General features: G+C 38.2%; 2 protein-coding genes across 2 annotated transcripts; one reads left to right on the top strand and one right to left on the bottom strand.

Moving 5' to 3' along the window:
- Window positions 1–81: 81 nt before the first annotated feature.
- On the bottom strand, window positions 82–12,558 carry nelfa (negative elongation factor complex member A). Its single transcript, XM_038270385.1, has 11 exons — window positions 12,290–12,558; window positions 7,577–7,748; window positions 7,309–7,470; window positions 7,136–7,225; window positions 6,914–7,041; window positions 5,989–6,058; window positions 5,802–5,890; window positions 5,604–5,712; window positions 3,556–3,872; window positions 3,373–3,472; window positions 82–1,026 (listed from the first exon to the last, which is right to left on the bottom strand). Exons 1-11 carry the CDS (start codon window positions 12,497–12,499, stop codon window positions 842–844), a joined length of 1,632 nt encoding a protein of 543 aa, XP_038126313.1. The 5' UTR covers window positions 12,500–12,558; the 3' UTR covers window positions 82–841.
- Window positions 12,559–17,015: 4,457 nt separating this feature from the next.
- cunh4orf48 (chromosome unknown C4orf48 homolog) lies at window positions 17,016–20,812 on the top strand. The gene is made up of 4 exons (XM_038270382.1): window positions 17,016–17,158; window positions 17,377–17,511; window positions 17,874–17,962; window positions 19,803–20,812. The coding sequence occupies exons 2-4, from the start codon at window positions 17,397–17,399 to the stop codon at window positions 19,872–19,874; spliced, it is 276 nt and encodes a 91-aa protein (XP_038126310.1). The 5' UTR covers window positions 17,016–17,158; window positions 17,377–17,396; the 3' UTR covers window positions 19,875–20,812.
- The last annotated feature ends 6,880 nt before the right edge of the window (window positions 20,813–27,692 follow it).

Genomic DNA, 27,692 nt, shown 5'->3' with positions numbered 1-27,692 from the left:
TATTTTAAGAAAAAATGACTCTTCTAGATTTCGATTTTTTCCAGTGCTCTACAACTGAAGGCAGGTATGAACTCCAGCAACCAGGTTAAAGTTTTTTTTATTTTGTTTGATATCTTTTCTTTTTTGACTAGCAAACTGAGTTTGTTTTTTTGAACTGTACAGGATAAATGTCACATTCTGAGAGTAAAAAAAACTCGAAATGATGAACCATGTCATTTTTTTTCTTTTTACAGAACAAAAAACAGGCCTTCTACTGCTTGAGAACCACTGTACTGCTGCTCAGCTAGTCCAGCGTGATTCAGCTTAGAACAAACAAAACTACACTTCACATATTTGAGTTATATGAGGTGGAATTAACAAGGAGCAAAAAGTATTTTGTCACTTTTTTTTCTTCCCAAATTGAAAAAAAAAGACAAAAAAAAGGCTGAAAAATAATTGACATCAGCCAGAAGGCTCCAAACATTTGACAGCATTAACTGGGTCTGCTTTTTTCTTTTTTTTTGGTCACCTTTAATGTTTTGTCAAAATTAATTATTCAAACTTGATGGGTAGGAGCTGACAATAATCCTATTACATAACCCAGGCGGCTTTTGCCTCAACGGATGCTGAAAAGGTGCCTGCCATAACAGAGCCAGCCATAACCTCCCCCTACCAACATTAAAACGAACAATAAAAGGGTAAAGGAGGGAAAAGAGAACAAGGAAGCTTTCCATCTTGGCCATGAGGTAAAAGGGAGGATCTTTCTCTCCCTGACAACCCGCTGGAGCTCCGTTTGGCCCAGATGTGTATGTATATAAACACATTAATTTAGGGGGTGGGTTTTGGAGCGCGCCGGGTCCCCTCAGGAAGTGTTGGTGATGGGTTTGTATTTCTTGAGGCGGGTCCACTGTCCCGTGGAATAGTTCATTTCGAAGACCGTGTCCACCAGCATGGTCGTGCTGCCTGTGCCGTCGGCTTTGGGCAGAACTTCGGTGTGTTCGCTCAGCTTGATCTGGATGATGTCCCCCTGCTCCGGGCACGGGTTCTCTGTATAGGGAAACAGAAAACTGGTTACTTGTGACCCCAAACAGCAGGCCAAAGAACCCAGGAATGAGCTGCTAACCCAACAACAGCTACGGTTATGCTTAGTGTTGTTTTATTTTGGCTTTCTATCAAACTGTCATTTCAGTTTTTTATTATTTTTGATAACATTCATTCTCTTTTTTAGTCTTATTCAAGTCAGAATAACTCACGACTATTCTATTCAACATTTTTAACCGCTTATTGCTGTTTAATACAGGTAATATGTTATGATTACCACTAGATAGAACCAAGTTCTTATTTTAGTCAAACCCATTTCACAAATCAGACAAGCTTATTATAATACAGAAATCATTAATTCCAGATGTGGAAGATGCTCGGCTCTAAGCAGAATAGTCTGTTTATTTAACCAACTAACCAGAAGTACACAAACGTAATATCATATTAAACTAATAATGTCAGCAGCATCACGACCAGTCCTGAACGATTTAGCCAAAAATCAACACTGTGATTAGTTTGGACCAACACTGCGATGGTGATTTTATTTAGATTTTCCTTTGGGCTAGCTAATAGCATGCAGATTTTCACTCCAGGGTTTCATTTTTTTCATGACCTTGAAGGCTTGCTTGTCCAGAGTCTAATGTTGCAGGACTTTACTGTTACATTTTTATCAAAAAGTGCTTACTTCTACCTGCATGCATGGATCTACAAGCTAGCTGCCACCCTCCCTACCTTTCTGTGTGGCAGCAAACCCACCAAAGGCTGCAGCTAACAATTAATTTGCAAAACGATAAATCTATCTGTTGTTTTCCTAATTAATTTAATAATAATCAGATAGCAAAAGGTTTTTAAAAAAAAAAGGCTCCATTCGAATCTAAACCAGGTGAAACTAAAACTTTCCACTTGAGTTCCGGATAGAGGATATTGACAAATTTCTTTTTTTTTATCTTAAATGCTAAATTTGTCTATATTTTTTAAGACATTCAAGCTGGGTCGCTCTGTCAGCTAAAGGCATGTTTTAGAGTCTCTATACGCCATTTAATGATTAACCGCTTATTAGATTAGTTGACGATTATTTCAATAATCGATTAATCAGATTAATTTTTTCAACCTTAAACCCACTTTAAACGTATTGCTCACTTTTTGAAGTGAGTAATTTAGTATGGAGGACCAACTCTGCCATATTTAAAAATAAATAAATGCTCAATAAATAAATAAGCATACAATTAATTACCCCCAAAAATACAATAAACAAATAAATGTAGGTAGAAACTAAATTATAAGGTGAGAAATAAATGTATATATCTCTTTTAATTAGCTTCTTTGTTTTTTTCACCTTTGTAATGGTTACCTTATTTATTTATTGTCCATTATAATCTTCAACTTTATTTATTTATTACTTATTTTTTAAGTATTTATTTATCTGAATGTTATAATATTTTTGTCTGTTTTGTTCTTCCTTTGTATTTTTTTTACCCTATTTATTTCTTCCATGCTATTTATTTCTGCCTGTCATTTTTACATTTCTGGATGCATTTCTGCCTCATTAAGCAAATGATGAGGGGTGTGTCCTACAGAGTCAACTTCTGCTCATTGGTTGGTTAGTATTTTACTGCATCGGTCGAATCTACAGGAGGAGAGCAGAGTCTGAAGTCAGTGGCCGTTTCTCAATTCATAAGAAATTGAGTATGGACTCGTGTTCTCGCCAAGAATGTTTATATTGATTATACTGATTATATTGCAAATGCAATTTATTGCCATAATCATGACCAACAATGTAACAACAAAACATATTCAAGTGTAACAAAGAAAAACAAGGATGCCTGAGATACAGCTACATAATAGAAAAAAAAAGGTGAGTGCGTCTGTAAATTGCTTATAAACTGAAACTTGCATCATAAAAATTTATTTAGAAGACCAGCGCTTTAAACAACACCCACAGCACAGGAATTTAAAAGCAAACTAATTAAAGTTTTTCCAGATATAGTTTCTTCCTTTTCTCCCAAACGACCCAGCAATGGGAATGAGGGAACGGCGTCGCCTGATCTGTGGTCTGACCACTGCGTCACATACGTAACGAAACATAAAATTCTAAAATTTTTCGCTTCTTTTAGTCACATTTTAGTTTACAAAAATTAAGAGACATTTTAGCAGAGCTTTCGTTTTATAAACGACATTTAGTCTAGTTTTTATTCGTAAGCAAATATAGTATATATACGATTATAGTTCTCGTCATAACTATTAAGGTTTCTCCCCATTTTGGGAAGGTGATAAAAGTTTGTTGACGATGATATTTTGTTATTTTCGTTGATGAAGCAACACCGGTTAAGGCGTTTGATCCTTGTCTCTTACCTCTGGATCCAGCCATGAAACCCAGGATGAGAGCCTTCTCTGGTCTGGTGACCTTGTTGGCCGTCTTGAACATCTCCTGAGCGGCGTACATCTGGTCTCTCTTAGGAGCACAGACAGGAAGCGACAGAGATTTAGCGCCAGTTGTCATTCCGGTTCTAAAGCTTGCCGTTTTCCCCACCATACCGTGAGCGAGAGGTTCTTTTTGGGCTGTGGCTGTGCTGGTGTAGGCGTAGGTGTCTGAGGGGTGCTGGGAGGCTGGGTGGGCGTCTCTGGTTGGCTGGCCGTTGCAGCTGCGGGGGGCCCGTTGTTTGCAGGAGTGGAGGTGGGCGTGCTGGGGGACGTGGGGGTGGCAGGGTTCGTGGTGGAGCCGGCGTTGTACATAGGCGTCCTCTGCTTGTACTGGTTCGGTAAGGCGGAGCCGCCACCGGCCGCCGCTGTGGTGGACTCTTCCGGCTGGCGAGCTGCCTGCAGCGTGTCCCGCCCAGAACCACCAGCATTGGCTGTGGAGGGAATCAGAGAAGAAGGTTTGGTCTACAAAGAGCAGAGATGGGGACTCGAGTTTGTGACTCGTACTCGAGTCGCACTTAAGTCGCATATTTAATGACTTCAGACTCCACTTAGACTTGCGTTTGAAGGACTTCAGACTCGACTGAGACTCGTGATTTCCGACTTGTGAACAATATTTTATTCCAGTGTAAAAACACTTATTCAAGTGTTTTTTGTTTTACTAACTTGACTGATCGCCGCTCGCCTTACCCGCACACAGAAGTGGTAAAAAAAAATAAAAAAAAAGCAATTCTGGACAGTATGGCCCCACACTCAATCTTTGACACAAGGGGGAGCAAACAACTCAAAGACCCAAACCTTGAAGCGCTCAAGTTCAAGTGTTTTATTTATACAAAAAGCCACCTCAAAAGTGGCATAATAAAACAGTCCTTTTCTTCTCCTGATAAAACCTAAAATTCAAGAGTTTTCCTTAAAAATCAGAGGCTGGAAGTTGGGCTCCGCTTGTTCTGCTGCTTCTGGTGCGTTCTCCTTCTCCTTTTCTTCAGACTCCTTTTATGTCTGCTTTAATCAGCCCTTGCTCACACCTGAGCGCAGCGCAGCGCAATTAATGCACTCCGCCTCCTCAGACAACTACTTCAGTCCAGTGCGCATGGATTGTCACAAGGGAAAAACAAACCAAAACAACCCAACATGCAGGAAAAATTCAAAAGTCTAAAATAAAGGAAAACAATCATAAAAAAGAAACATCAAAACATGCAAAGCTCAAGAAGAAAATACAAAGAAAAACAAATCATATCTTCCTCTCCAAACATGCAAAGCATAAAACTAACATTTAAATGAAAGAAAACCATAAATCATATTTTTCCCTGTGCAACACACTGACGTCACTGACGCAACAGTACGTGACATATATGCCCGTGCGCATGCATGCATGCAACCCATACAGGTATGGAAGCGATGATAACCCCCCCTATTTCGGTGCCACCGTTCATAATAACCTTTGGCTACAAAAACTTTACATAAGGCGGGAATAAAAGAGCAGCAAACTGCAGCTTCTTTAGAAAAAATACACGATGCTTGGTCCACCACATCTAGTGCAGGTGTACAGCCAGGGACATCACAGACATAAGGCAGTAATTCAGGACCTTATTATTTATGCAACCTCCCCTTGTCTTTGATCGACAAGCCCAGCTTTAAAAGCTTCATGGCAGTGGTAGAGGAGAAATATGTTGTGAATAATGTTGTAAATTGGCGCTAAATAAATAAACTGAATTGAATTGAAAATACTCGCTAAAACTAGAAAAAGTTGTAACCATAAACGTCAGGTAAATACTGTAAGAAAATAGTTTTTTTTTTAAGAAAAAAAACTAAAAATGCAAAATTTAACTGGAAAAAAATTTTGCGTGTGTGCTTTCTTTAATTGTATTTTTCATTTAGCAGTTCAAGATAATGATAATTCCATGGATATAATAGCGACCTTTAAGCTATACCGTCTCAGTGACGAAGATGAAAACACAAGGAGAAACAAGCAAGCACAAAAATTATTGCACTTTTTTTAATTAATCAAGTGATTAGAATTTTTTGTGCGATTAATTGATTATTGCGACAGGCCTTCTCAAGACTTGAGACTTGACTTGGACTTGCAAAAAATGACTTGTGAACATGTCTGACAAAGAGCTCCAGCCGTTAGTGGAACAGGGAGAGAGCTGAGCCGTTTTACCAACCTGGCTGTGCCTCGGAGCTGGGAATGTAAGAGGAAGAGGGAACCATGCTGGGCGTGGCTGGTAGGTAGCTGGTAGAGGGCAGGGGATTCTCGTTTAGTGCCCCGAGTTTCTGGAAACCAAAGCAACAGGACATTCATTAAAGTAAAAACTAACAAAGGGAGCCATATATGCTTTAAAGCAGAAGCAGCAGTAGGATACCTGTGCAGAGACGAGGCCAGCAGCATAATCTGGGGTGGTGTTCTCCACCACCGACTCTTCTTTGGCGTTTTTGTCTCCCGCTTCTGGTTCTACATGAGGAAGAGAAATCATCCAATCATCATCAAAGGAAGTCCTTCTCCTGCTGGCGTCTGAGCCTCCCAGTTAGATGGAAAACCAAGATACTCACCCAAAGTTTTTCTTCTCCTTTTAGCCTCTCTTCCACCTCCCACCATGTCTAACTCGGAAATATCTAAAAGCTAAAACAGGAAAAGACAAAAAAAAAAAAGCCTTTTTTTTTTCATTGTTAGTTAACAATGAATAAATAAAACAGAATAGCTTCACATCGGAATAAAAAAGTAAAAGAAAGGTTTCTTCAGTTTCTCATTTCCTGTCCCAATGTTTCATATCATCAAGAAAATAGACCAACTAAATTATTTTTCTGACTTTCTACATTTATACCAGATGTACCAAAAAAAGTTCAGCTTTTATCTCATTATTACACATTTTTTCCCAAAGGTCTTTGGGTTGTTTTTAAATAAATGTAAAGAACTTTAGCAGAGGTCTTTATTCCTAAAGTTATTGTCTCGTTCTGGGTTCCTTTTTGCCCTCCTGGATGTCTTCAGTTTTCTTTTGGAGTAATTTTGGTGTGCTATAAAACCCCAGGAGGGTTCTCCACTGTTTCCTGTTTTCTGCATGTGGCTGAACGGCTTTCTCACTCGATTACTGAAGTCACAAACCTCTAGAAATGTAGAGATCATTGCCTGACCTACAGTAATTGAAATGCAACTGATGAAAAAATATTTTTAATTCCTCTAGATAAGGCCACGATGTACTCATTTTAAACCTATTTTTTTTGCCATACTACTGAAATTTTCAGCTTATTTTTTAAACATGCGACTAAATTAGAGCCAATTTATGATTTTAATAAGGGAGGGAATGACTTTATGCACATCTGCTCGGTTATTAAAAAAAAGAAAATTTTGAAGTTACTAATAAAATAAAATAACTTTAGTCTGATCTTAGAAGGAAGTAAAACAAATATTAAAGAAATCTGGAGGAGTTTAAGTGGATTTTTGCATCACATTATAGCCCTGACTTCAGAGATTACAAACCTTGACCCCTCTTTCTTTCCGTAGTGGAGTCCGTGGGGGAGCGATGGGGGTGCGGTTACTGGGAGGGCTGAATAAACTGGGAGCTGTGGGGCTGCGGAACGGGGCCTTGGGAATCCCTTTGAGAGGAGCTGTGAGGCAAACATTAAAACAAGTCTGAGAAAAAAACAAAACAACAAAGGTGGTGATGTCATAGCCTGGCTAAACAGGAAGCCTGTTCCTCACTTGTAGTATCGATCTTTTTAACCAGTCCTCTCCCTTTGGCGTGAAAAGGCACTCCGGCTGTCTTCTTGAGCTGCTGGGCCGTTTCTGTCGCTGAAATAAAAGCAGGACACATTTAACTAGTCCACAGATGTATTAGTCCTTGAGATTCCCTGTTTGTTTTCAGGCGGCCTTACATTTCTGAAGTAGTTCTGCTCTCAGAGTCGCACTCTTCGGCTTTCTCTTGAGCTGGAAATGTTTGACGGGGGGTGTGAGGGGTCCTACCAGGGTGGTCAGGGCGCTCTTGTTCAGGTATTGGCATTCCAGAGGGAGCATGGCTGATGTCTCACACTCGCCCACTGATGAGAGGAAGCACATCATAGAATAAAGGGGTAAATTTGCGACTTGTGGTTTCATCTGTTCCAGGCGTCAGGTTGGTATATTTAAGGAAAATAAATCCCAAACCTTTCTCCCTGAGTTCCCCGAGAATATCCTGCACGTTGGGATTCTGCTCCTCCAAGTCCAGGTTGAGAGATCCGGTCTCTGGGAAGGACTTGAGGATGTCTGCAACCATCAGCACCCAGGGCTCTGAATCTACGGTAGCCAGCCGGATGATCTCAGACAGGGCCTCCTTCATCTGCCAGGAGAGGAGAGAGAGACATCAGAGGAACCAACCAGAGCAAAGGATGCTTGGTTTTCACATTTCAATCAAACTAATTCAGTCAGGTTCATTTTGGTGAGAGTTCAGTGGATCATTTCAGTCAATCCTACACAACAGATGTTTTCAGTGGTGTTTTTCATCATTATCAATGCTTCATATTAAATATATCGCACAGCTGCAGATGTTTAAAGAAATGAGGAGAGACGAAGAATTAACATGAATAACAGCAATGACATCGTCAATGATTAATTTAATGGGCATTTCTGCTTCGCTACAGAACCGATCCATCTTTCCTCTGTTACTTTTTTCCAAAAAACTTTTTTTCTTTAAGTCTAACAAAGCAACAACAAATAAAAACAGGCAGATAGACTATGCAGTGTCATCTTCTTGAGAAAATATCCATTTTATGTCACAAAGATGTTTGAATCAGAGTTGAAACCATAATTATTATTTTGATACCAACAAGGTTTTTCTAAATCTAATGAAATTGTACACAGAGGTAGATTATCTAATGAAGGATTATGTTTCTCAGGTCACATTAAAGTCTATTTGGATTATATTTTAGACCACGTTCTGTCCTACTGCTGCAGATAGTTCTATAATCCAGGAACTTTTTACAGTTTCTTTCTCTCTATCCTTATTCTTCAAGCACACATCAATGAGCCATCATAGCCTCATGGACTGAAAAAAAGTTTAAAATGGCAGCAAAACTTAGAGGAAGGCCGTCTATCAACGTTAGTAACAGTTTAAAATGGACAGTCTTTCCTGCACTCCATCCAGTATGCATATATACCGTATTTTCACGACTATAAGGCGCATATAAACGTCTTATTTCCCCTCAAAATGTGCGGCGCGCCCTATGTGTGCTGTTACTGCGGACGTTGTTGGGGCCACCATGAGAACATTAAAGGGGGAAGTGTGGGCATGGATTCTGTATAAAAGAACAGATATGTGCTTTGCGCAGAACTCCTCATCTCCTCATTGAGGAGATGATGAAAGAGTGGCTGAGGGAGGTGAATGTAAGGAGACCAGGTGGTTTTTTCCACTCATCACCATCGCTGTTATCTGTGACTCCATGCGTGCCCATCTCACAGCCGATGTGAAAAACATGGGGAAACAAATGAACGCTGTGCTTGCTGTTATTGCGGGAGGTCTGACAAAGAAACTTCAACCGCTCGACATCGGTGTGAACCGGCCGTTCAAAGTAAGGCAGCAAAAGCGCGTCTGCTGCTTCATTTTTGCTGCTTGTACCAGTTAGTTCTGACGCGCGGCTGAAGCAGCTTTGTTGCTCTGGCTGCGCGGTGCAAAAGTGTGTCTGACGCGCGTTGGGCGGAACTACTCTATCCTTTCTCTTCTAATATTAGTTCTGTCGGAGACGCTCAGACCCCCACATACAGCGGTGCGCTGTCAGTAGGAATCCCATTCAACAGCAGCCTCTGGCCGGGTCGCCTCCTCGCAGTTCACCGCGGCAGCTGGTAGGTGTTTTTCATCTAAATAATCTAAACTGCAGGCACCAGGATAATAAAAGCGAACATATTCTGTCAGCAGATTTCTGAATTTTAAGTTAATTTATGCGTCAATAAACTGTTTCAAAGGAGTGATCACAGCGCTCTGTGTCATCAGCGATGTGTCTGTCTATTTTATTTAACTTGGAGCCTGTTATGTTTTATGATGACAACCCTGGAGTTTTATTATACATCTTTTGCACTTTATACATACATTTCCTTTTCATACAACTAAAAATCAAGCAAAGAAGCAACATGAGAAGCAGCCAAAAACATACAATTCTATTTAGCCTTAAATAATATCAATTATCTATTCAATTTATCCAATTGTTTCAACTGCTATTAAAATAAGCATTTCATTTGACTTTTAGTATTGTCTACTTAGTAATAAAATAAGTACACAAAATGTGGAAAAACTACAAAAGATATAACACAATTTTAGCCAGAATGATTGAAGAGATTTTGATGAACATTCAACATAACAAGTTACTTACATTAGTTTAGTAACTTCAAGTTGCAGAAAGTAAAATAATATGTAAAAAATGCTAAAAATATAGTCCTTATTTAAATTGATTTGCTGTCGTAAGTGATTCCTTATCATCATTAGTAGTAGGAGAAATCAGAGGTGAGTTGAGTAGAAAAAAAAAAAAACTTTTTGAGTAGGACTAAAACAATCGGATTAATCGACTATTGAAATTGTCCACTATTTCAGTAATTGATTAATAGCTAACTGGAGTATAGAGACTGTAAAACATGCATTTAGCTGAAAGGACAACACACTAAGCAGCAATTATAACAAGATTGTAAAAAAAATAAATAAAAAAAGTAAAAATATTTTGCATTTGATATAAAGAAAGAAATGTCTGTCAATTTGCTGTATCCAGAATTCCTCAAGTGGAAAAGTTTTAGTTCCACCTGGTTTAATTCTGTAAAAAATATCCTTTAATGAACCTTTGGCTAATTGATTTGCTAAATAACCAATAGCTGAAGCTCTATTTTCAAGTAAAATTAGCACCATTTTAATCAAAGTTTTACTCATTAAAAAGCAAAAAGTAGCCCTCCTAAAAATGACTGAAGAGTGAAGTAGTATTTGGTAAAAAGGCTTCTGAAGTGCTGAGTAACCGATCTACTACACATGATCATAACAGCTGATATAATATTTTACAACATTAAATATAACAAAATATAAAGTTATAAAGTATTTTAGGGTGTTTCAAAAAATGAGATGAAAGTCACAGATCCTTCCTCTCAGCAGCTGTAAGACTTTATAACCACCACTGCTCCCAACAATCTCAATAAGTTGTTACATTCATGCTGATTTTGCAAAGTTTCTGTCTTAGTTCATTAAATAACATGCTGCTGTCACATGTTGCTGCTATTTTTCACATATTCATTACTGTAAAAACGTCCATAGCTGTATACTGAATTTCTTAGTATTTATATTGTAAAAACTAGGGGTGTAAATAATAATTCTTTTGTATCGATGCATCGATCCAACAGACGACGATCCGATGTATCGACACATTCGCAAGAGTATCGATTCATGTTATTTCCCCCTCCAGTCTATTTTTATCCATTTGCTCCTGGACGTAATTCCCACTCCCGTGCTGTGGTGGCGCTAAACCTATTTTGCCCTCCTACCTCGCTCCCTGTTGCCACTAGCCTCATTCCACGTGCACACACACACTCGCGTAAACAGTAGGCAAGGCAGACATGGAGGAGGAGTTCAAGTTATTTGCATGGAATTATTTCGTGTTCTTATTTTTTTCACTTAATCTACCACTGCACTTATGCAGTCATTGCTCTGATTTGCACATTTGCACTCATTGCACTGATCTTGTTGAGTATTGTTATTCTATAGTGAATGTGATATAGGCCTATGTTTGTTAATCTGCTAGTGCACTTATGCTCTCATTGCAGTTTTTTCTAATGCAAGGCCTTTGAGAATCTATAAAAACAGTGGAGTACAGCTTTGCTGCTTCGGTTATTTCTCAGATAAAATGCATAACGATATTACAGCTTTCATTGTTTTATTTAAAATTTGAAACATTGCCCAGCCAGTAAGGTAAAAAAAAAAAAAAAACAATTAATCGAATCAAATCGTATCGTGATGTCAGGAAATTGATACTGAATCTAATTACTATGATGGGTGTGATTTACACCAATTGTAAAAACACTGTACAGTACATTACTTTTTTTCTATTTCACAATCTTTTATTTTTATACACTTTTCTAACCTTTGCTGCAGTAAACACAACACAATTTCTCGATTGTGGGACAATAAAGGGATTTTCTATTCTATTCTAAAAAAAAAAAAAAAAAAAGACTTTCTAAAAAAACATTTTAGTCATTTTTGTTTTGCTTTAGTCCGCATATATATATATATATAACTGAGTAGATGCATCAAGTCACTACCCACCTCTGCTTGTAATTGCGTTTTATTAATAAAAAATTCTTCTAACACTGGTTTTTAATTTTGTAGCCTTTAGCATCGTTTCTTGTTCGTGTTAGTTTTGGGCCCAATAAGCGTATAATGTGTTGAAGAGGTTGATTGACGGCAGCGCAGCTGAACGCTGATTGGTCAGTAGATGTTGGTTCCGCCCTCCGGAGCTGCTAGATGCTGCGTCTGCCTCTCATCCACCACAATGTCTGCAGGAAACCGCCAGGCTACTGCTGCCCGCGCAAGCTGCTGATTCTCCGCTCAGAAAACCAGACTAACAACTTAGCAGATTTATCCAAGGAGCGGCCTGTCACATGCTTTATTTCAACACTACATGTAAACAGAGGTTACAACTTTAAGGATTATTGCAGGAATGTAGCATCAGTTTGCTGTCTCCACAGTTAGCTTCACATGTTAGCCGCAATCTGTAGCAGCTTTAGCTTTAGCCATAAGATAACAAACTAGTTTTAGCCGTGTTTTGATCCGGTGCAAACTAAACTGAGCTCCCCTCCTGGATGTAAACCAACTTCTCACTCACTGTCAGGGTTTCTAACCAAAAGCTCGCTACCCACCTCGTCAACAGTCCGCCTGGGAAGATGAAGCATCCCGAGCAGCAGTTTGAGCTTCACCGGCGGCGACAGGCTCGAAAAACATAACCGTATGTTGTCGATGACCGACACCGTGAGGAGAGAGGCGATGCTCGGAGGCGTCCACAGCTCGTCTGTTGATCCTAGTTTGTTATGAAGCCACAGGCCGGTGTCGCTGTCCTTCATCGACGCCATCTTGGAAAAAGAAGTGTTTTGTGTTCGGGCATTTTAACAGGCTACCTAAGAAAAACAGCAGCTAGGACCCCGCCCACACCCATCCGTGCGACGTATGAGAATATTGAACTATGCAAAGTAAAGAAGAAAAGCAGAAGTTTAACAAACGCAGTTTTTTTTTTAAATATATAATAAACGCCTCTCTTATTCTTCTTTTTTAAAGTTTTCTAAAACAGAACCGATTATTTTTCTCACTGGGTCCATTTTTTTGAAACAGTCTATTACATACCCAAATGTGGACAAATACAGGTGTTTCCAGCAATAAGGTTAAAAGGGTTTGTAGCAGAAGAGATACTGTAAAGATTAATATTATAGTTGGATTAAATAAAGTTCGTAGGATAAGCTGAAAAATGTACAAATTCCAGACTTAGTATTTGGATAAATAAAATCGGAAAAAAACATTTGCAGGAAACTTGCACAAAAAAAACAACCAACTATTAATATCATTAAGTGTTTTAAATAATATTTTGACTCAGGTGATCTAAAATTGTATAGAATAGATAAATACAGGTGCACACCTTACTTCTCTGATTTTCTTCTAGAATGTTAAAGGAATAGTACACCCAAAACTTGATTAGCCTTCATTTTCTACTCACCCCCATGCTGAACAACACTCTGGAGTACTTTTTTGATATCTCAAATGCATCTGGAGATCTGGGAGGCTTCTTGCTGTCTGCTGACATTCAAATAATGGAGGTCTATGGTGCCCGAGAAATGTCCATAAAAGTCCACAAAAACGTGTCAATATCCCTCCATACTGCTCGTCCAATGTATTCCAAGTGTCCTGAGTGGGTAGCATCCAGAATTTACTCGAAACGAAGTAATTTAGAATGTTTACACGTTTATGTGGACTTTTATGGACCTTTCTGTCTCGGGCACCGTAGACCTCCATTATTTGAATGTCAGCAGACAGCAAGAAGCCTCCCAGATCTCCAGATGCATTTGAGATATCAAAAAAGTACTCCAGAGTGTTGTTCAGCATGGGGGTGAGTAGAAAATGAAGGCTAATCATGTTTTGGGTGTACTATTCCTTTAAGCAAAAAATTGACAGGTATAGAATTTTCCTTCATATTTATGCATGAGTTTTGTGCTTATAACACAAAATCCCTGCATTACATTGATGTTTGCTTGTTTTCTTTATTAAAATGTTATTTGTTTTTATTTAACAGGTGTCAAGTAACGAAGTACAAATACTTTGTTACTGTACTTAAGTAACTTTTTAGGCATCTGTACTTTACTCCATTACTTATTTTTCTTCCTCCTTCTGATTCTACTCATTACATTTTCTGACAAGTATCTGTACTTTCTATTCTTTACGTTTTTAAAACAAACGTTACTCGTTACTCTTGGCTTCGGTTTAATGTTTATAAATATTTATTTCAAGTCATGTGCGCCATCCATTGCAGATCATTGGAGCCATCCACATCTAGTGAAAACTAGTGTAATTGGATGAGTCATATAACGCAAACACTCATTGGTTAGCTGAAGGAAATCAGAAGCAAGCAGGTGTTCTTCAAACTGCAAACGTGAATTGTCTATGCCATGCTACAATGTTGGATTAAGAAAAAGATGTTGAAATGTCTGAAAGGTCGGACACAGGTGAGAGCGTATCAGGAGATGGAAAATTTAGCTTTCAATTCATACGGTGGCATCTGGCTGTTTTTTTAAAGGTTACTTTATACTTTTATACTTTAAGTAGTTAGAGCACATGCTTTTTCACTTTTACTTGAGTAAAGAGGTCAAGTTGATACTTGAACTTTTACCAGAGTGTTTTTAAACTGCAGTATCTGTACTTCTACTTAAGTAACAAATGTGTGTACTTTTGACACCACTGCTCAGTTCTCACATTTCCTGTCTTGGTGGATTTTGTTCACCTAATGGTGTTTAATATGTCCGTCGTCTGCAAGTTTTTAAAATCCACAAGTCAGTACTTGCTTGTTATATATCAGTCAGAAGTTTATAATATAGTTTATGCCCCCTTAAGTGAGCAATGTGTCACTGTTTTACTCGCTCATGAGGTCATATAATCATCTAACAAAATATAGTCACTAATACACTTAATCTAATTTTACATTTTTGCAGTGTCTTATTTTAGATTGCTGACCATCCTCAATCACCTATAACTTTATAAATTGTATTATCATTGGTGTTTAGTACCCAATTTTTTAAGACTCTGACCACCTTATTAATCCCTCCAGGGGAAATTCATTTGTACAGCACAGAAGACAAACATAATGTATATAATATATACATACACAATTCCTCTTTAAATACTAGGGAGGCTAAACCTCCCCTGGAAGTTTCAGAAAATAATTGGTAAAAATGCATTCACAAACTTCATGAATGTAGCCATTAAACTGCATTTAAGATGTGCCGGATTCCATGAATAATCTACTGTTTATTTTTTTATTATTATTTTTTTTATTTAACCTTTATTTAACCAGGAAGTCCCATTGAGATTCAGAATCTCTTTTTCAAGAGAGACCTGGCCAAGGTAGCAGCCAAACCACAGGAAGTTCATACATATTTACAACATATTACATTTTGCAAAATAAAAAATAAAGAATAAAAAAATTAAAAACATAAAAAAATAAAATCAGAGCAGTATGTTAAAACACATTGAGCATCTCAGGAAAAACAAGCACATATCTCCATCACTACATTCTTCATGGTTGCTTTAAATTCATTAATGGACACGAGAGTTTCTAATTTGAGCTCTTTCTGGAGGTTATTACATCCCCAAGGTGCAGAGTAGGAAAATGCAGTTTTTCCCAGCTCAGTTGAAGCTCGGGGTACATTAAAAAGTAACCACTGAGAGGAGCACAACTGATAACTACCGGAACTCACAGAGAGGAGGTTACAGAGGTACAGTGGAAGTTTACCAAGTATTGCTTTGTAGATAAAGATATACCAGTGCTGTTTTCTACGAATTGTTAGTGATGTCCAACCAACTAGATCATAAAGAATGCAGTGATGAGTAAGTGACTTAGAATTTGTAATAAATCGTAATGATGCATGGTACACTGAGTCAATGTGATGCAAGATGGAGGATGCAGCATGCATGTACAATATATCTCCATAATCAATCACAGACAAAAAAGTAGCTTCTACAATTATTTTCTTAGCACTGAAGGTAAAACAAGATTTATTTCTGAAGTAAAAACCAAGCTTTACTTTAAGCTTCTTCACTAATGTATTGATATGTACTTTAAAAGAAAGCTTATCATCATTCTGCTCTTGGATACGATCTCTGGAGCAGCAGGACGCTGCCTGTCAGCCTCTATGAGAAATCCCTGTTAATGTTTAAGCCTCAGCGAGAAAATAGTCCTGATTGGATAACATGGCAATATACATCCCTTCCAGAGAAGCTAAACCTCTTAGGGGCTCTATGCAGCAGGGGCGGATCCTGAAGCTGGCTGCTTGAAGCTGATTGGCCAAAATACTGAAGGATTTTTGACTGACAGCAGCCAGACAGAGGTTTTCATCATGAGAGGGATCATTCAGCTGCTGCTCTCTGAATCAGGGGAGGCTATATGGTGTTAAATAAATCCAAATGCCGCGTATTGAATTAAAAAATTTTGAAAAATAAAACATGAACATATATGTTGTGAAGCGCTCTGAAATAATAAACTGCTATAAAACTTACGGAATCTTTCCAAATGTTCATAGAAAGTTGAAATATGGCCTCTTCTTGTGCTCAGATCTGCTGCACAAGTTTCTGGATGGACGGAAGGTCAAACACTCATCTCCACTTTCTTTAGAGAGTTAAACTGCTGCGGGGGAGGGTTCGGATCACACCAGTAGACCAGCAGACCCATCTCCTGTCTGTCTGCAGACTTTAAGTAAAGGCTGAAACCCACAGACAGGATCCAGATGTATTTCCTTTGGTGATGGTCGTTCAGATGCTTCATCACCAGTCGCTCAAATGGTTTCCCCACAGATGTCATGACGAGCCGCAGCCTTTTTAATGGTTCAGTCTGAAAAAAAAAAAAAAATTTGAAGGAGCTAATCAATAAATCAATATCAACAACCTCAATAAGTTGTTATATTCATGCTGATTTTGCACAGTTTCTGTCCTAGTCAGTTAACTAACATGCTGCTGTCATTTTGCACATCTCTGATCTTCATAGTATTGGTTATTTATTCTCCAGATGCAGTTTTATACTGTTAAACACTTCACAGTACAGTTTATCTTTTAACTCTTCACTATTATTCTTATACATTTTCCTAAGGTCTACATTTTTATGACATTTTTTTTATTTTTTTTGCTGCTGTAAACACCAGAATTTCCCTATTGTGGAATAATAAAGGAATTTTATATTCTATATCAATTAAACTAAAGCAGTCTGGCTGCCTTAGTAATATTAATCTATCCGTTTTTTAAATATTCAAATATAATTTACTGTTTTTCTTTTTTTTTCTCTCTCTCTCATGCATTCCATCCCTGCTTCTTTATTATTTGCTTAATGCTTTATTTTGAATACTGCCACCGGAAGTTTTGACTGGTTTTTTTTAGGTGTCATTTGCGCATGCGCACTGGGTAGCTCTCTATAAATCATTACTCAGTGGGCATTTTAACGCTGATCTGGTGCAAAAAAACCCATCCTCGGATCATTGAAGGTGAGTGAATCGGAATATTTTGTGGGAAGTGATCATTCTGCACGTTCTGCATTTATAAATATGCTGCTTTTTTGTGTTAAACTTTTAAATTGAATCAACAAAGCCTGTGATGTTTGGGGATTCCATTTGCTGACGGCCTTTAATTGCGTCCGCTGTAGTTTTTCCTCTAAATTTTCTATTTTATTTTTTTTTCTATTTGATTTGTTGTAAATGGAAATAGGCTGAGAGGACCGTCACCATGGCAATCAGCGGATCATACATGCAGGTAGCGCTGCTTCTGCTCGCGCTCCAGCTCCTCTGTGTCGGCGCCGCTGAGGCGGACCAGGAGACAGGGACCGTGATCCCAGCCGAAAGTAGGTGGATTTAAGAAAAAAATTAAATAATAATAATAAATGGATGAAAAGAGGTGGAAACATGTGATGTTTTTCACCCAGTTTTAATGCCACATCCCACAGGGAGCACATAGTGGGGTGTTTTATGTAGAATAATAAGAATTTTTACATTTTAACGGTTAAAAAAAAAATAAAATATAAAATTAATAAAATGAAGATGAAAACCCCTTACTGCTTTAAAATATTTGTAAATCTATTTAACAAATTTTATTGATTATAATTTTAATTGAATTTCTACCACATAACAATTATCATCATTATTTCTCATACATATTTACTATATTTAACTCTGGCTGTTTTTATTTCTGAATACTTGTTTCCAGGTCGTCCATGCGTTGACTGCCATGCCTTTGAGTTCATGCAGAGGGCGCTGCAGGATTTGAAGAAGACAGCTTTTAACCTTGATGCCAGGGTCAGGGAAATTTGAATCTGTTGAGAATATGGAGCATGAATGTCATTTTTTTTTTCTTTAACGCATCCCATGGCACATATATATTTTTTGTTATAGTGTTTGATTTTTGGTTGTTTAATTGCTCTGGACTGAATTCCATATTGGAGCTCCAACCTTTTTCAAACTGTCCCAAGAGTTAGGCCTAAATGGGTCAACGCATACACTGAAACTGGCATATATTTTGCGTTTTTTTTTTACAATAAAAATACTTTTAAAAAAAATAGTTGAACCTACACTGGTATTGCATAAATATACTCATAATAAATTCAAGTTTTTTTAAAGAAAAAAAAGGTGATCCTAACAACCCAGGTCTGTTGTCCCATTTACCCTTTAGCCTACTTCCTATTGTCAGATAGATCAGATAGGTATGGCCTGTTCCTCTAGGTAAAGCAAATGGAGGACAAAAGGAGGGGAGCAGTGAGAGCAAGTACATGAATGGCAACCGATATCCTTATTGCCATATTTAGCAATAATGCTGCCATTAAATATTTTATTCAAAGTCAAAATGACATCCAAATCTGCTTAATTGTGGCTAAATTACCCATTTACATTTATTTCCTGCCATATAATATCCATAGTGGATATTTGACTTGTCTTGAAAGAAGTGGTGGAGCTCATTTGAATTGGACGTTTTCTGGCAAATGCCAATCTTTTAAGCATCATTTGCAGTTTGTTTGTTCTTTTAATTTGCAGGTAATTCCAGAAATTTTTAAAGGTATAAGGGGAGGATTTTCCTAAATTTTTTAAAAGAACTGACCTCTCCAATAAAAATAAAAACAATGCACATGCACAACCCTGTACCCAATCCTGAGAGGGAATGCCTATTAAACGTGTGAGAAAGCATGCACAAGCCCATTTCTCTTTGTGCACGTTCTGTTGAAAAGTTGCACGAAAAGAATCTGCAATACACTTCTTACACACTTTTTCTCTTACGATCCTCGGCCATTTTCAAAGAACCGTGGTGAGAAAGGCGAGCTTCAAGGACTGCCTGAAACCGTAGCTCACCACAGATATACGCCCAAAAGTGTGCATGCCCAGGAAAAGATAGCTAACGGGACGAGGACATACTGTAGGACAGCCTTACGTAAACATATCACCAGAGTGATTGGCAATTAGGAGAACTACTTCTTTAGATGATCCACCCGGAAATAAAAGATCGTCCCCTATACCTTTAAGTCAGTCAGCTTTATTTATTCCAAAACCAGTTCAAATGTGTGTTTTGGATAATTTTTTCAACAGCCTAGTTGTTGGTTTGATGGTAGTCCTTCTTGTCCTCCATATTCCCTCAATTTTTGGAGAGAAACAAAAATGTAGCAGTATCAGTTATGGCAACCATCAGCACCACATTATGAAACCATCACCACCATGCAGGAGAATCTAAAGAACTAGAAATAAGATATTTTTAGGCCATCCATTAAAGCATGTAATTACAATTTACCTGCCAATTGAATTGAGTATTTAGGCTCCTGAAGTTAAATAATCTTATATATACTGCATTTGAAAAATGATTTTCTTTGTGCAAAACCATATTTTAGTGGCAAATAATTTTTGCTTATATACTCAAATCAAGTGCAAGTACTACCCAGTAATACTGCGTACATATTTCTGGGCTTACATATATAGTTTTGCAACCATGCAAATGAGAAAAAAACTCCAAAACTCATTACAGTATTTTTTTAATCTTTTGTATTATCGTTTCACCCTGAAAGCCAGAAAGTTTGAATGCATGATTAAAATGTGAAAAAGAATGCAGATAATGAGCTAAATTTTCCTGAGAGCTACATTTTTCTTTATGTTGTAGACGGAGACGTTGGTGCTTCGGGCGGAGACGAGGGCTCTGTGCGACTGCATGCCCACCACCACACTGCGCTGAGCCCCGCCATCCTCAGACGCCCAGACAACCCTCCATCTCTGGCCTCTTAACATTTACAGAAAAACCCATCTGAACTTCTCTAAACAAACAGGCACTTTATATAATTTGTTTCCCTCATCATCTCATTTGATCTCAGCTCTGATTTCAACCACAGGTGGACATTTTTTTTTTTTTTTTTGTTACCTCGTGTAGGACTTTGACATCACCGATGTTTGTGTAGTGAATCGCTCTGAATCTTATAAACTGTCCTCATCGTTTTCTGCTGTCCTCATCTTTGGAGCATAAATGCGTTTTTCTACTTTCTAGTAACTGACTGAAAAAAGTAGACACAGTAGGATGCATCTGTATATGATATTGTTGTATGAGGTTACTGTTTACACACTTCTACCTGTAGCATCAGAGTTTATTGAACTGCTCATTAGCAGCAGTTTAACATAATAATATAAATGTAATTTCAATAATCCTAATTAGTTGACTCAAAGCCTGTAGGAGGAAGGGGGTTGGGTCATTTAAAATGGAAAGTTTTTTTGCTCCATAGTTAAGTATGGGGATGATTTTACTTTAGTAAAGATATTTTTTAGGAAGACCATCCGTAGGTCTTGTTTTAGCACAGCACTGTAGCATGAATTTATAGCACTTTCATTTAGGTGGTAATAAAGCTGACGTGTGCACACGATGCAAACGCGCCGGGATACGTCTGCCTGCGGACCTCTGCTAGATTTTGAAGGCGTCTGCAGGGAAAGCGATGAAGCAGACCCGGATCGGATCAGATGAGCTGCGGCATCAGCAGGGAGGGAAGGAAGGGATGAAGAGAACGGCAGCAGAGAGCAGAAAATCCTCTTACTGCTGCTCCTTTATCAGCAATGTACTCTGCAAGTCACAGGAGGCTCCATTTTACAGTCTTAATGTTGTACCTATGAATAAAAACATAAAACATGCATCTTTTTTCCATCATTGTTTCCCTCATAGCAGGGGTCTAATTTGTAGAGAAAGAAAATATGAATTGGTGACCGTTGAACATTTTCTCTGCAAAAAAATGCAGTAATATAGCAAATGACTAAAAACAAAAATTAAGTAGTTATATATCAAAATACAGTAACTCAAATGTCAGTTCTTCACTTACTGCTTTGAACAGGTGCATTTCAATTATACATTACATATATATATTTTCTCTCAGGTATTAGAATTAGCCCCAAATGCTAATCAGTGCTCCTCAAAGAGTACTGTCTCCAAGTACTTTTATGGAAAGTTAAGTGGAAGGAAAAAAGGTGCAAAAGTAATATGGAGTGTGAAAGCCTATTTAAGTTTTGAGTTTGGAGGAGATTCATTTACATCTCAGCTGGAGTTTTAAGAGCTCCCACCCCTAAAGGCAAATTGAGGATCTGAACTACAGCTAAAATGTTATCTTAAATCCTTATGAGGACTGAAATGTTGCACAATGATACAAATTAAGATAAGATAGACTTTACTGATCTCACAATGGAGAAATTCACTTGCCACATCGGCTCAATATTCAAAAGAAGGCGCCAAAAGAAGGAAAAGGTGCATGGGGTATATACAGTGCATCTATATATCTATATATAACAGTTGAAGACTCTTATTTAACAAGATTATTGCGCAGGGTATTATATAGTGATTGCACATTACTTATTGCACAAATTATTGCAGTTATAGTGTTGCATTGTGAAGTCTGATGGCAGCAGGGATGAATGATAGTGTATGTCTTTCACTAAAGGAGCTGCTCAGCTCCTCTACAGTCTGGTGCAGGGGGTGAAAGGTGTTGTCCATGATGGATGTAAGCTTGGACAGCACCCTCCTCTCAGCCAATTCATCCACAGGACAGAAGTGCCGCTTCTCACCAGCTCATTCAGTCTCCAGTTTATTCAGTCTCTACATTCTGCATTTTATTCTCCAGGGTTTGCTGTACTTACAAGCTTTATGGAGAACTTCTTTTATTTTTTCCAGAAGGACTCGGTACCCACTGACAATGCCAAGGGTTTAAACTGTTCCAACCCAAACCTCATAAACAAGTTTTATCAAAAGGAAGATGGGAGAAACAAGACCAAAGACTGTAGATGAACTAAGGGCTGCTATCAAAGCAACGTGAAGACATTTCCTCTAGATAAAAAGAGGCTAATAGGATCATCACCACAGCATACATTAGATCATATATGCAGGTAGAAGTGATTCATGTACCGTAAAAGGATCCCCAACCAGGCATTAAGTTCATGTACTGAAGTAAAGACATACTTATCAATAAGCTGACAATTTCTTATTGAAATGTTTCTTGGTTGATAGTTTTAACTGATTTCATTTGCAGACTGATTGAAATAAAGTAAGGAGAGATGTATTTGAAACCAGCATCTTTGTGTTTTACATGGAAACCCAACATAACTAAATCCTCTTAAACCCCGATGTGTCATCCCAGTGGAGGCAGGAGAGGTCTGTGGTGTGTTTTTAGTATTTATTCATGGAAGAAATGACAATCATTTAGAGTGGAGGGCAGCTAAAATGATGACCAGGCAGTCAGCAGAGGAGGTATGGGTGAGAATATACCTTGATACTCAGGGGGGTTAGCTGGGAGATCATTTCAAGCAGGGTGAAGAACACATGAAATCCACAAAAAATTACAAGCGTTATAAGCTAATTTGATGAAACTCCATAGAAAGAAGCAAATGGCACTAATATCAAAGTCATTGAATGACAGGATGTAGACCTAATTTATTTCATTCCATCAGCAATGGTAATTTCCAAAGCATATCGCTTTTATTGCTTTGAATCAAAACAACCTCAGATGTTAGAAAAACCTGCTTTTAATTAGTTCAAACTCAGTCCAGAGGGTTCTAGGAATTGTTTCCACCAGTGCAGAGCATGCCCTAGCCTCGGCAGCAGGTACGGTGCATCATTGAGCATCAGTTATCAAGTATTGTCAGTTTCTCTTCTTTTTTTACTTTGACTGGGACATTTTAACACATTAAAATACTTTGACTGAACATGTCATTCGTTCAACCATAACAATGGATGTTTATTTAAGGCTGTTTTCTTTTAGAACTGCTCTGAGGGAAACCCCATTCATCCTGCCTTCCACTCTAACCAGCTTCCTCATCCCTGCATGTCCCCCTTCCAAGGCTTTAATAGCAAAAAGCAGCCATGAAACCTTCTGTGGTTCCTTTAACCTCACATTTATAAAACATTATGCGTTGTTATCACATATTAACTTAATTAAAACAAACTGAGATGTGTGTTTTTACCTCAAACATGGATGTTAGTTGAGGGATTTCTTTTGTGTCCACATGTAACAATTTCTATTCTGGGGTTATTCGCCCTGTGAGGTGGTTATATTTTAAACTAAATTAAAGCTCCAACATAAGATAGAAACGTTTTTATAATTTGTGTTTACAGCAGTGATCACCACCAGGAGGAGAAAAAGCAGAAAACATGATTCATTACTCCTGTCAGGGTGTTATCTGCACCAGTAGGAGGAGCCCCAAGTACAGGCAGGCTGTGTCGCAACACTGCAGCACTCTCTGTTTCCCTAAAAGCTATCAGGATTAGATGCTGTTAACAGATGCAAGCAGAGGAAAACCGAAGAACCCTGCCGGCCACTGAAGAGCCTGCAGTGACCTGGCAGGATTCTCCACCTGGAGGCAGCATTGTGGAGGCGAATCCCCCCTTTTTTTGTTGTTGCTGCACCACACTGAGCTCAGCTGTCCTGCTGAGGCAGCTTCAACCTGCAGAGACACCTACTGGAAGAACTAATGGGGGTTTAAACTCAATAACTTTCGCTTCTTTGATTTCTTCCCTCCATCCAGCTTTTCTTTCATCGTCTCCTGTAGGATCCGACTGCATCGACAGCCAGCTGTTAGAAAGTCTCCAGAATTCACAGAAGAGTCAAGTCCTCTAAACTTCAACTCCCTCTAATCCACCATTTATCTCAGCTCAGCATTGCTTTCAGCAGACCACAGAGGCCCCTGCTCATTGTTATTTTGTGGAGCTTCTCTAAGCTTATTACAGGGAAAACAATGGCAGGTGGTTCTCAGTACAACACATCTGCTTCACCTTTAAAATATTGTAGTTACAGTGGCTGCATAATAAAATTCTGCATTATTTCAATTAATTTATCAAGCAACACCAAGTTGCTATTTCTGATAAGGGAATTAAGGCTCTATATCCAGGGTCCTAGGGCATCAGGGGCCAGCCAAAGTGCTCAAATACCAACAAATCTATTTGCTTCCCAAGCTAGTCTTATATTTCTCCCTGGTTTGTCAAATTTATGAAACTTGAGTCGCCAAGGTGTGTAAGAGTGATGTAAGAAATCATGATTTTACTCAACAACTGGCTGTTAATGCTGAACTTCCTCACTGAGCATGATATTTCAAAATATATTTGGAGAATGATTAAACAATTTTACTAATTATGAAAGCACCCATACTTAAAACATTGTTGTTAGTTAGTGGGATGAGTGTGGGCAAACGAAGACAACATCTCTTGATATAATCCTGGAAACAGTGGGAGGGACTCCCCCAGGGCCTACATGGACAAGAACTGTCATAGGTAACAAAGCAAAAAGCAAACTTAATTTAGAACAGCAGCGTAAAGTAAAAAAAACTTACATTTTAGACAAAAAAGAGAACTTGGAGTTATCAAGCAAAAACATGTGTTAATTTGAATAATTTGCATTCATTAATCCGTGTAATCTGCAAACTCTGTTAGTTTGCTGATCTGAAGGTTCTCTTCTCCTTAAGGAAAACCTTTATTTCTGGGTATATTCATGATCTTGCTCGAGTAACTTCATACAGTCCTGGTTGGGACAGTGCTCTCCCCACAGCAGTCTATATAGTGTGTGAGAATGTGAGTAAAGCTGTCAGAGGTGTCCCCATGGCTTCATGCTAACACCTCCTGCTCCATGCAAAGAGCGAGAGAAACACTATCCTCCCTTCTTACCATTCTCCCTCATTACCCTCTGTGGGTTTAGCACAGGATGGCTAATATACCAGATGGAAACTGCTATATGTTTGTTTCTTATGTACCAAGCTGCTACTTTTGAACAGGTTTATTCAGAAATCGCTCCTTACAACCTCGAAGAGTAACAGGGGCACTGGTGCCTTCTTTTAACTGGGTGTCTGTGTTGGTTTTAGCTTAAACTGCTGTGTTTCTTATCTCTTTTAGAAAACATGGTGATGAAAATATTTAAAAACGGAAAATAAATGAAACTGTAAAATAGTTTAAGGTAAAAACAGGTGGCTTGAATCTGATTGTGGAGCCTGAAATTATCATATATTAAAATGAAGTGGCCTCCAGGATGTTCAGAATGTAAATAAATGGGTCTGAAGCTCATCACAGTAATGCATGCAAGGAGTTTCACCAAACAGGAGATGTGTTGAGTTCATCATTATAACTAGAAAAAAATTGGTTCATAACATAAATCCTTTATTACATTTAATTGATGTTTATTGTGATTTATGTGCATGTGTGAATTACTAGACCTACATGTAATTTGTTTAATATATATTTGTCACAGTTCTGGTTCTGTTTTCTTTTGAGTATTCAGTTTTACTTTGCGCCATTTTAGTGGTTTAATTCTTATTTTGTTGTGTTTTCTGGTTATTTTCAGGTTTTTATTTGTTGCCCTCTGCTGCCCTCTTGTGTTCTCCTTTTTCCCTAGCTCCTTTCCTGTTCTGCTCTGTTCACACCTGCTCCCAATCTGCTCGTTAGTCCTCTCTTTGTTTCAGTCTCCCATAAATACTCTCTCTGTGCAGTTCTTCAGTGCTGGTTCCTCGTCTAACTTCCTCCAACTCCGTCTCTCTGAGTCTTCCTCCTCGTGATTGTTTATATTGTTTATTATATATCAAATAATAATGAACATTGTTGGTTAAATTTAGGTTATTAATTCTATTAAAATATATAAAAAATTAATAATCTTTTCTCTTTTAAAATGGATTATAAAATTAATTGCTCACATTTATTTCACAATGTTTGCAACCTTCCCACTCATGCACACTCAGCTTGTGTTGCTGCATCACCGCTAGAACATAAAGGCACTGATCTAGAAAGGCAAGCAAAGTGATGCATTGCGCATGCTCAGGCTGCAGCCAGTCCAATCCACTGTAGATGATGCGCTGATCTAATAAAAAAATAATCTTCTGTCTTCCATAGTATTTTTAGAGGAGAGAATGTTAAGGCTAAGTCGACAGCACGAGGATTTCTGCAGGATGCCTACAGCTTCTCTTCCTCCTGCTTCTCCTGCTCACTGAGGAAGAGGAGGAGGCGGAGGAAAAGATGCAGCCTCATCAATAGCAAACTAGTTCAGATCCAGTTCAAACTAGTTGTGCTTTATTAGGCTGTGAGAGGATCCGCAGTTTTCCACTAAAAGCTACGGATAGAGAGCAGATTCAAATGGAGAGAGCTACACTTTCACAGCTTTATACAAACCATGAACCCCTTCAGTGTGTTTATTCAAATAGTCCTGCTCAACATTTATTATAACTACTCAGTCAAAATTCAGCTCAATAAATAGATCCTTAATAATTCATGGACTATATGAAAAATAATGAATGAATTATTAAAGATTTATCTGCGTAAGTTGCACCGGTAGCCTAACGGTTAAATACCCCCAGCATGTGAGGGGAGACGACAAAGGAGTCGCTCCAGCATCAGCATCCTCATCCTCATCCAATGCAGCGCTGCCCCATTAAAGCTGCAGGTGATTAATTCGCAACCAGTCTACAATAGATACTGATGGACGGGGTAGCAAGGGGAAGATAATCTCCATGTAGGGAGCGATTTCTGGCAGCGGCAGCATGGCGAGGCGGACTGAAGCCATGGAGGGATCACTGCAGTGCAGCAGAGCTGTCACTCACACAGCCCCATTGTGAGTCTGGATTGTATATGCAAGTCTCCTCTGGGTTTCTGTTTATCAAGAGATCCGGCTCTGGTATGGATTTAAAGAACATCAGGGTAACAAAAAATAAAACAACAACATAAATTAAGATAGAATACTCATCTTTAAATTACTTCTTTATGTTTTAGATTAATAACATACAAGGAAAAAAAAGTATTTTCTGTGTAAATTTGAATAAATAAATAAAAACTATTGGAACCTATCAAAGCTTTTCCTTTAAATACACACACAATAAAACGCCAAGCATAAGCCATTGATGTCCAGAAGTGTCATACAGAAAATGATGTACCAGATAATCTATTTTTCATAAACTGACAAGTTTAGATAAAGCTAAAAAAAAAGAAGGGCAATCATTTACACATTTTGGTACATTAATGTTAATCTGCTATTAAACTCATGACGTCATAACATTTTGTAGGCTTTACCTATTAAATTATGCATGCAGATATTTTATTTTGTCTTTGCCATAGTCTATCAGGACACAAGCAAATCTAACAGCATAAGTTTTAATCATGCCAAACATATGATTGGGTAACCTGCACAGAGGTTGAGACCGATCCCCTGATTGTACAGCAGACTGATAAAAAAATAAAAATAAATGAGCGGCTGCCAGTGGACCAAATTTACCAGAGGGGCCAATGTTTTTTCAAGGAAAAAAAATGAAACAAACAGACAAAACAACAAAAACCTCAAAAAGTAATAACTTAAATTTTATAGTATTATCAAAATTAATCTGTAAAAAGGGGAATTGGTTCAACAGACTATTCAGTTATAGTTCCTGTGCCAGCATACATTATTAAAGGGGTATTATTATGTCTTAAATACAGGTGCAATAACAGGGGCTATGGCTCCCTGTCTAGAACAGCCTTGGTTGCAGCAATGCAAGACTTTTAAAGGGTTCAGAACTCTAATTAAAA

The sequence above is a fragment of the Cyprinodon tularosa genome, unplaced genomic scaffold (genome assembly GCF_016077235.1).
Source record: "Cyprinodon tularosa strain WSP-4 unplaced genomic scaffold, ASM1607723v1 ctg76, whole genome shotgun sequence".
NCBI classification, from domain to species: domain Eukaryota; kingdom Metazoa; phylum Chordata; class Actinopteri; order Cyprinodontiformes; family Cyprinodontidae; genus Cyprinodon; species Cyprinodon tularosa.
This window is presented reverse-complemented; position numbering and strand designations above follow the sequence as displayed.

What these genes read in the sequence shown, in the direction of transcription:
- nelfa (XM_038270385.1), bottom strand. Translation starts at nt 12,499, where the DNA reads ATGGCGTCGATGAAGGACAGCGACACCGGCCTGTGGCTTCATAACAAA. An exon ending in TAAAAAGATCGATACTACAA is followed by an intron (nt 7,042 to 7,135) that starts GTGAGGAACAGG and finishes TTTGCCTCACAG; the next exon opens with CTCCTCTCAAAGGGATTCCC. An exon ending in TTTCATGGCTGGATCCAGAG is followed by an intron (nt 1,027 to 3,372) that starts GTAAGAGACAAG and finishes TTCCCTATACAG; the next exon opens with AGAACCCGTGCCCGGAGCAG.
- cunh4orf48 (XM_038270382.1), top strand. Translation starts at nt 17,397, where the DNA reads ATGGCAATCAGCGGATCATACATGCAGGTAGCGCTGCTTCTGCTCGCG. An exon ending in GACCGTGATCCCAGCCGAAA is followed by an intron (nt 17,512 to 17,873) that starts GTAGGTGGATTT and finishes ACTTGTTTCCAG; the next exon opens with GTCGTCCATGCGTTGACTGC. An exon ending in CTTTTAACCTTGATGCCAGG is followed by an intron (nt 17,963 to 19,802) that starts GTCAGGGAAATT and finishes TTTATGTTGTAG; the next exon opens with ACGGAGACGTTGGTGCTTCG.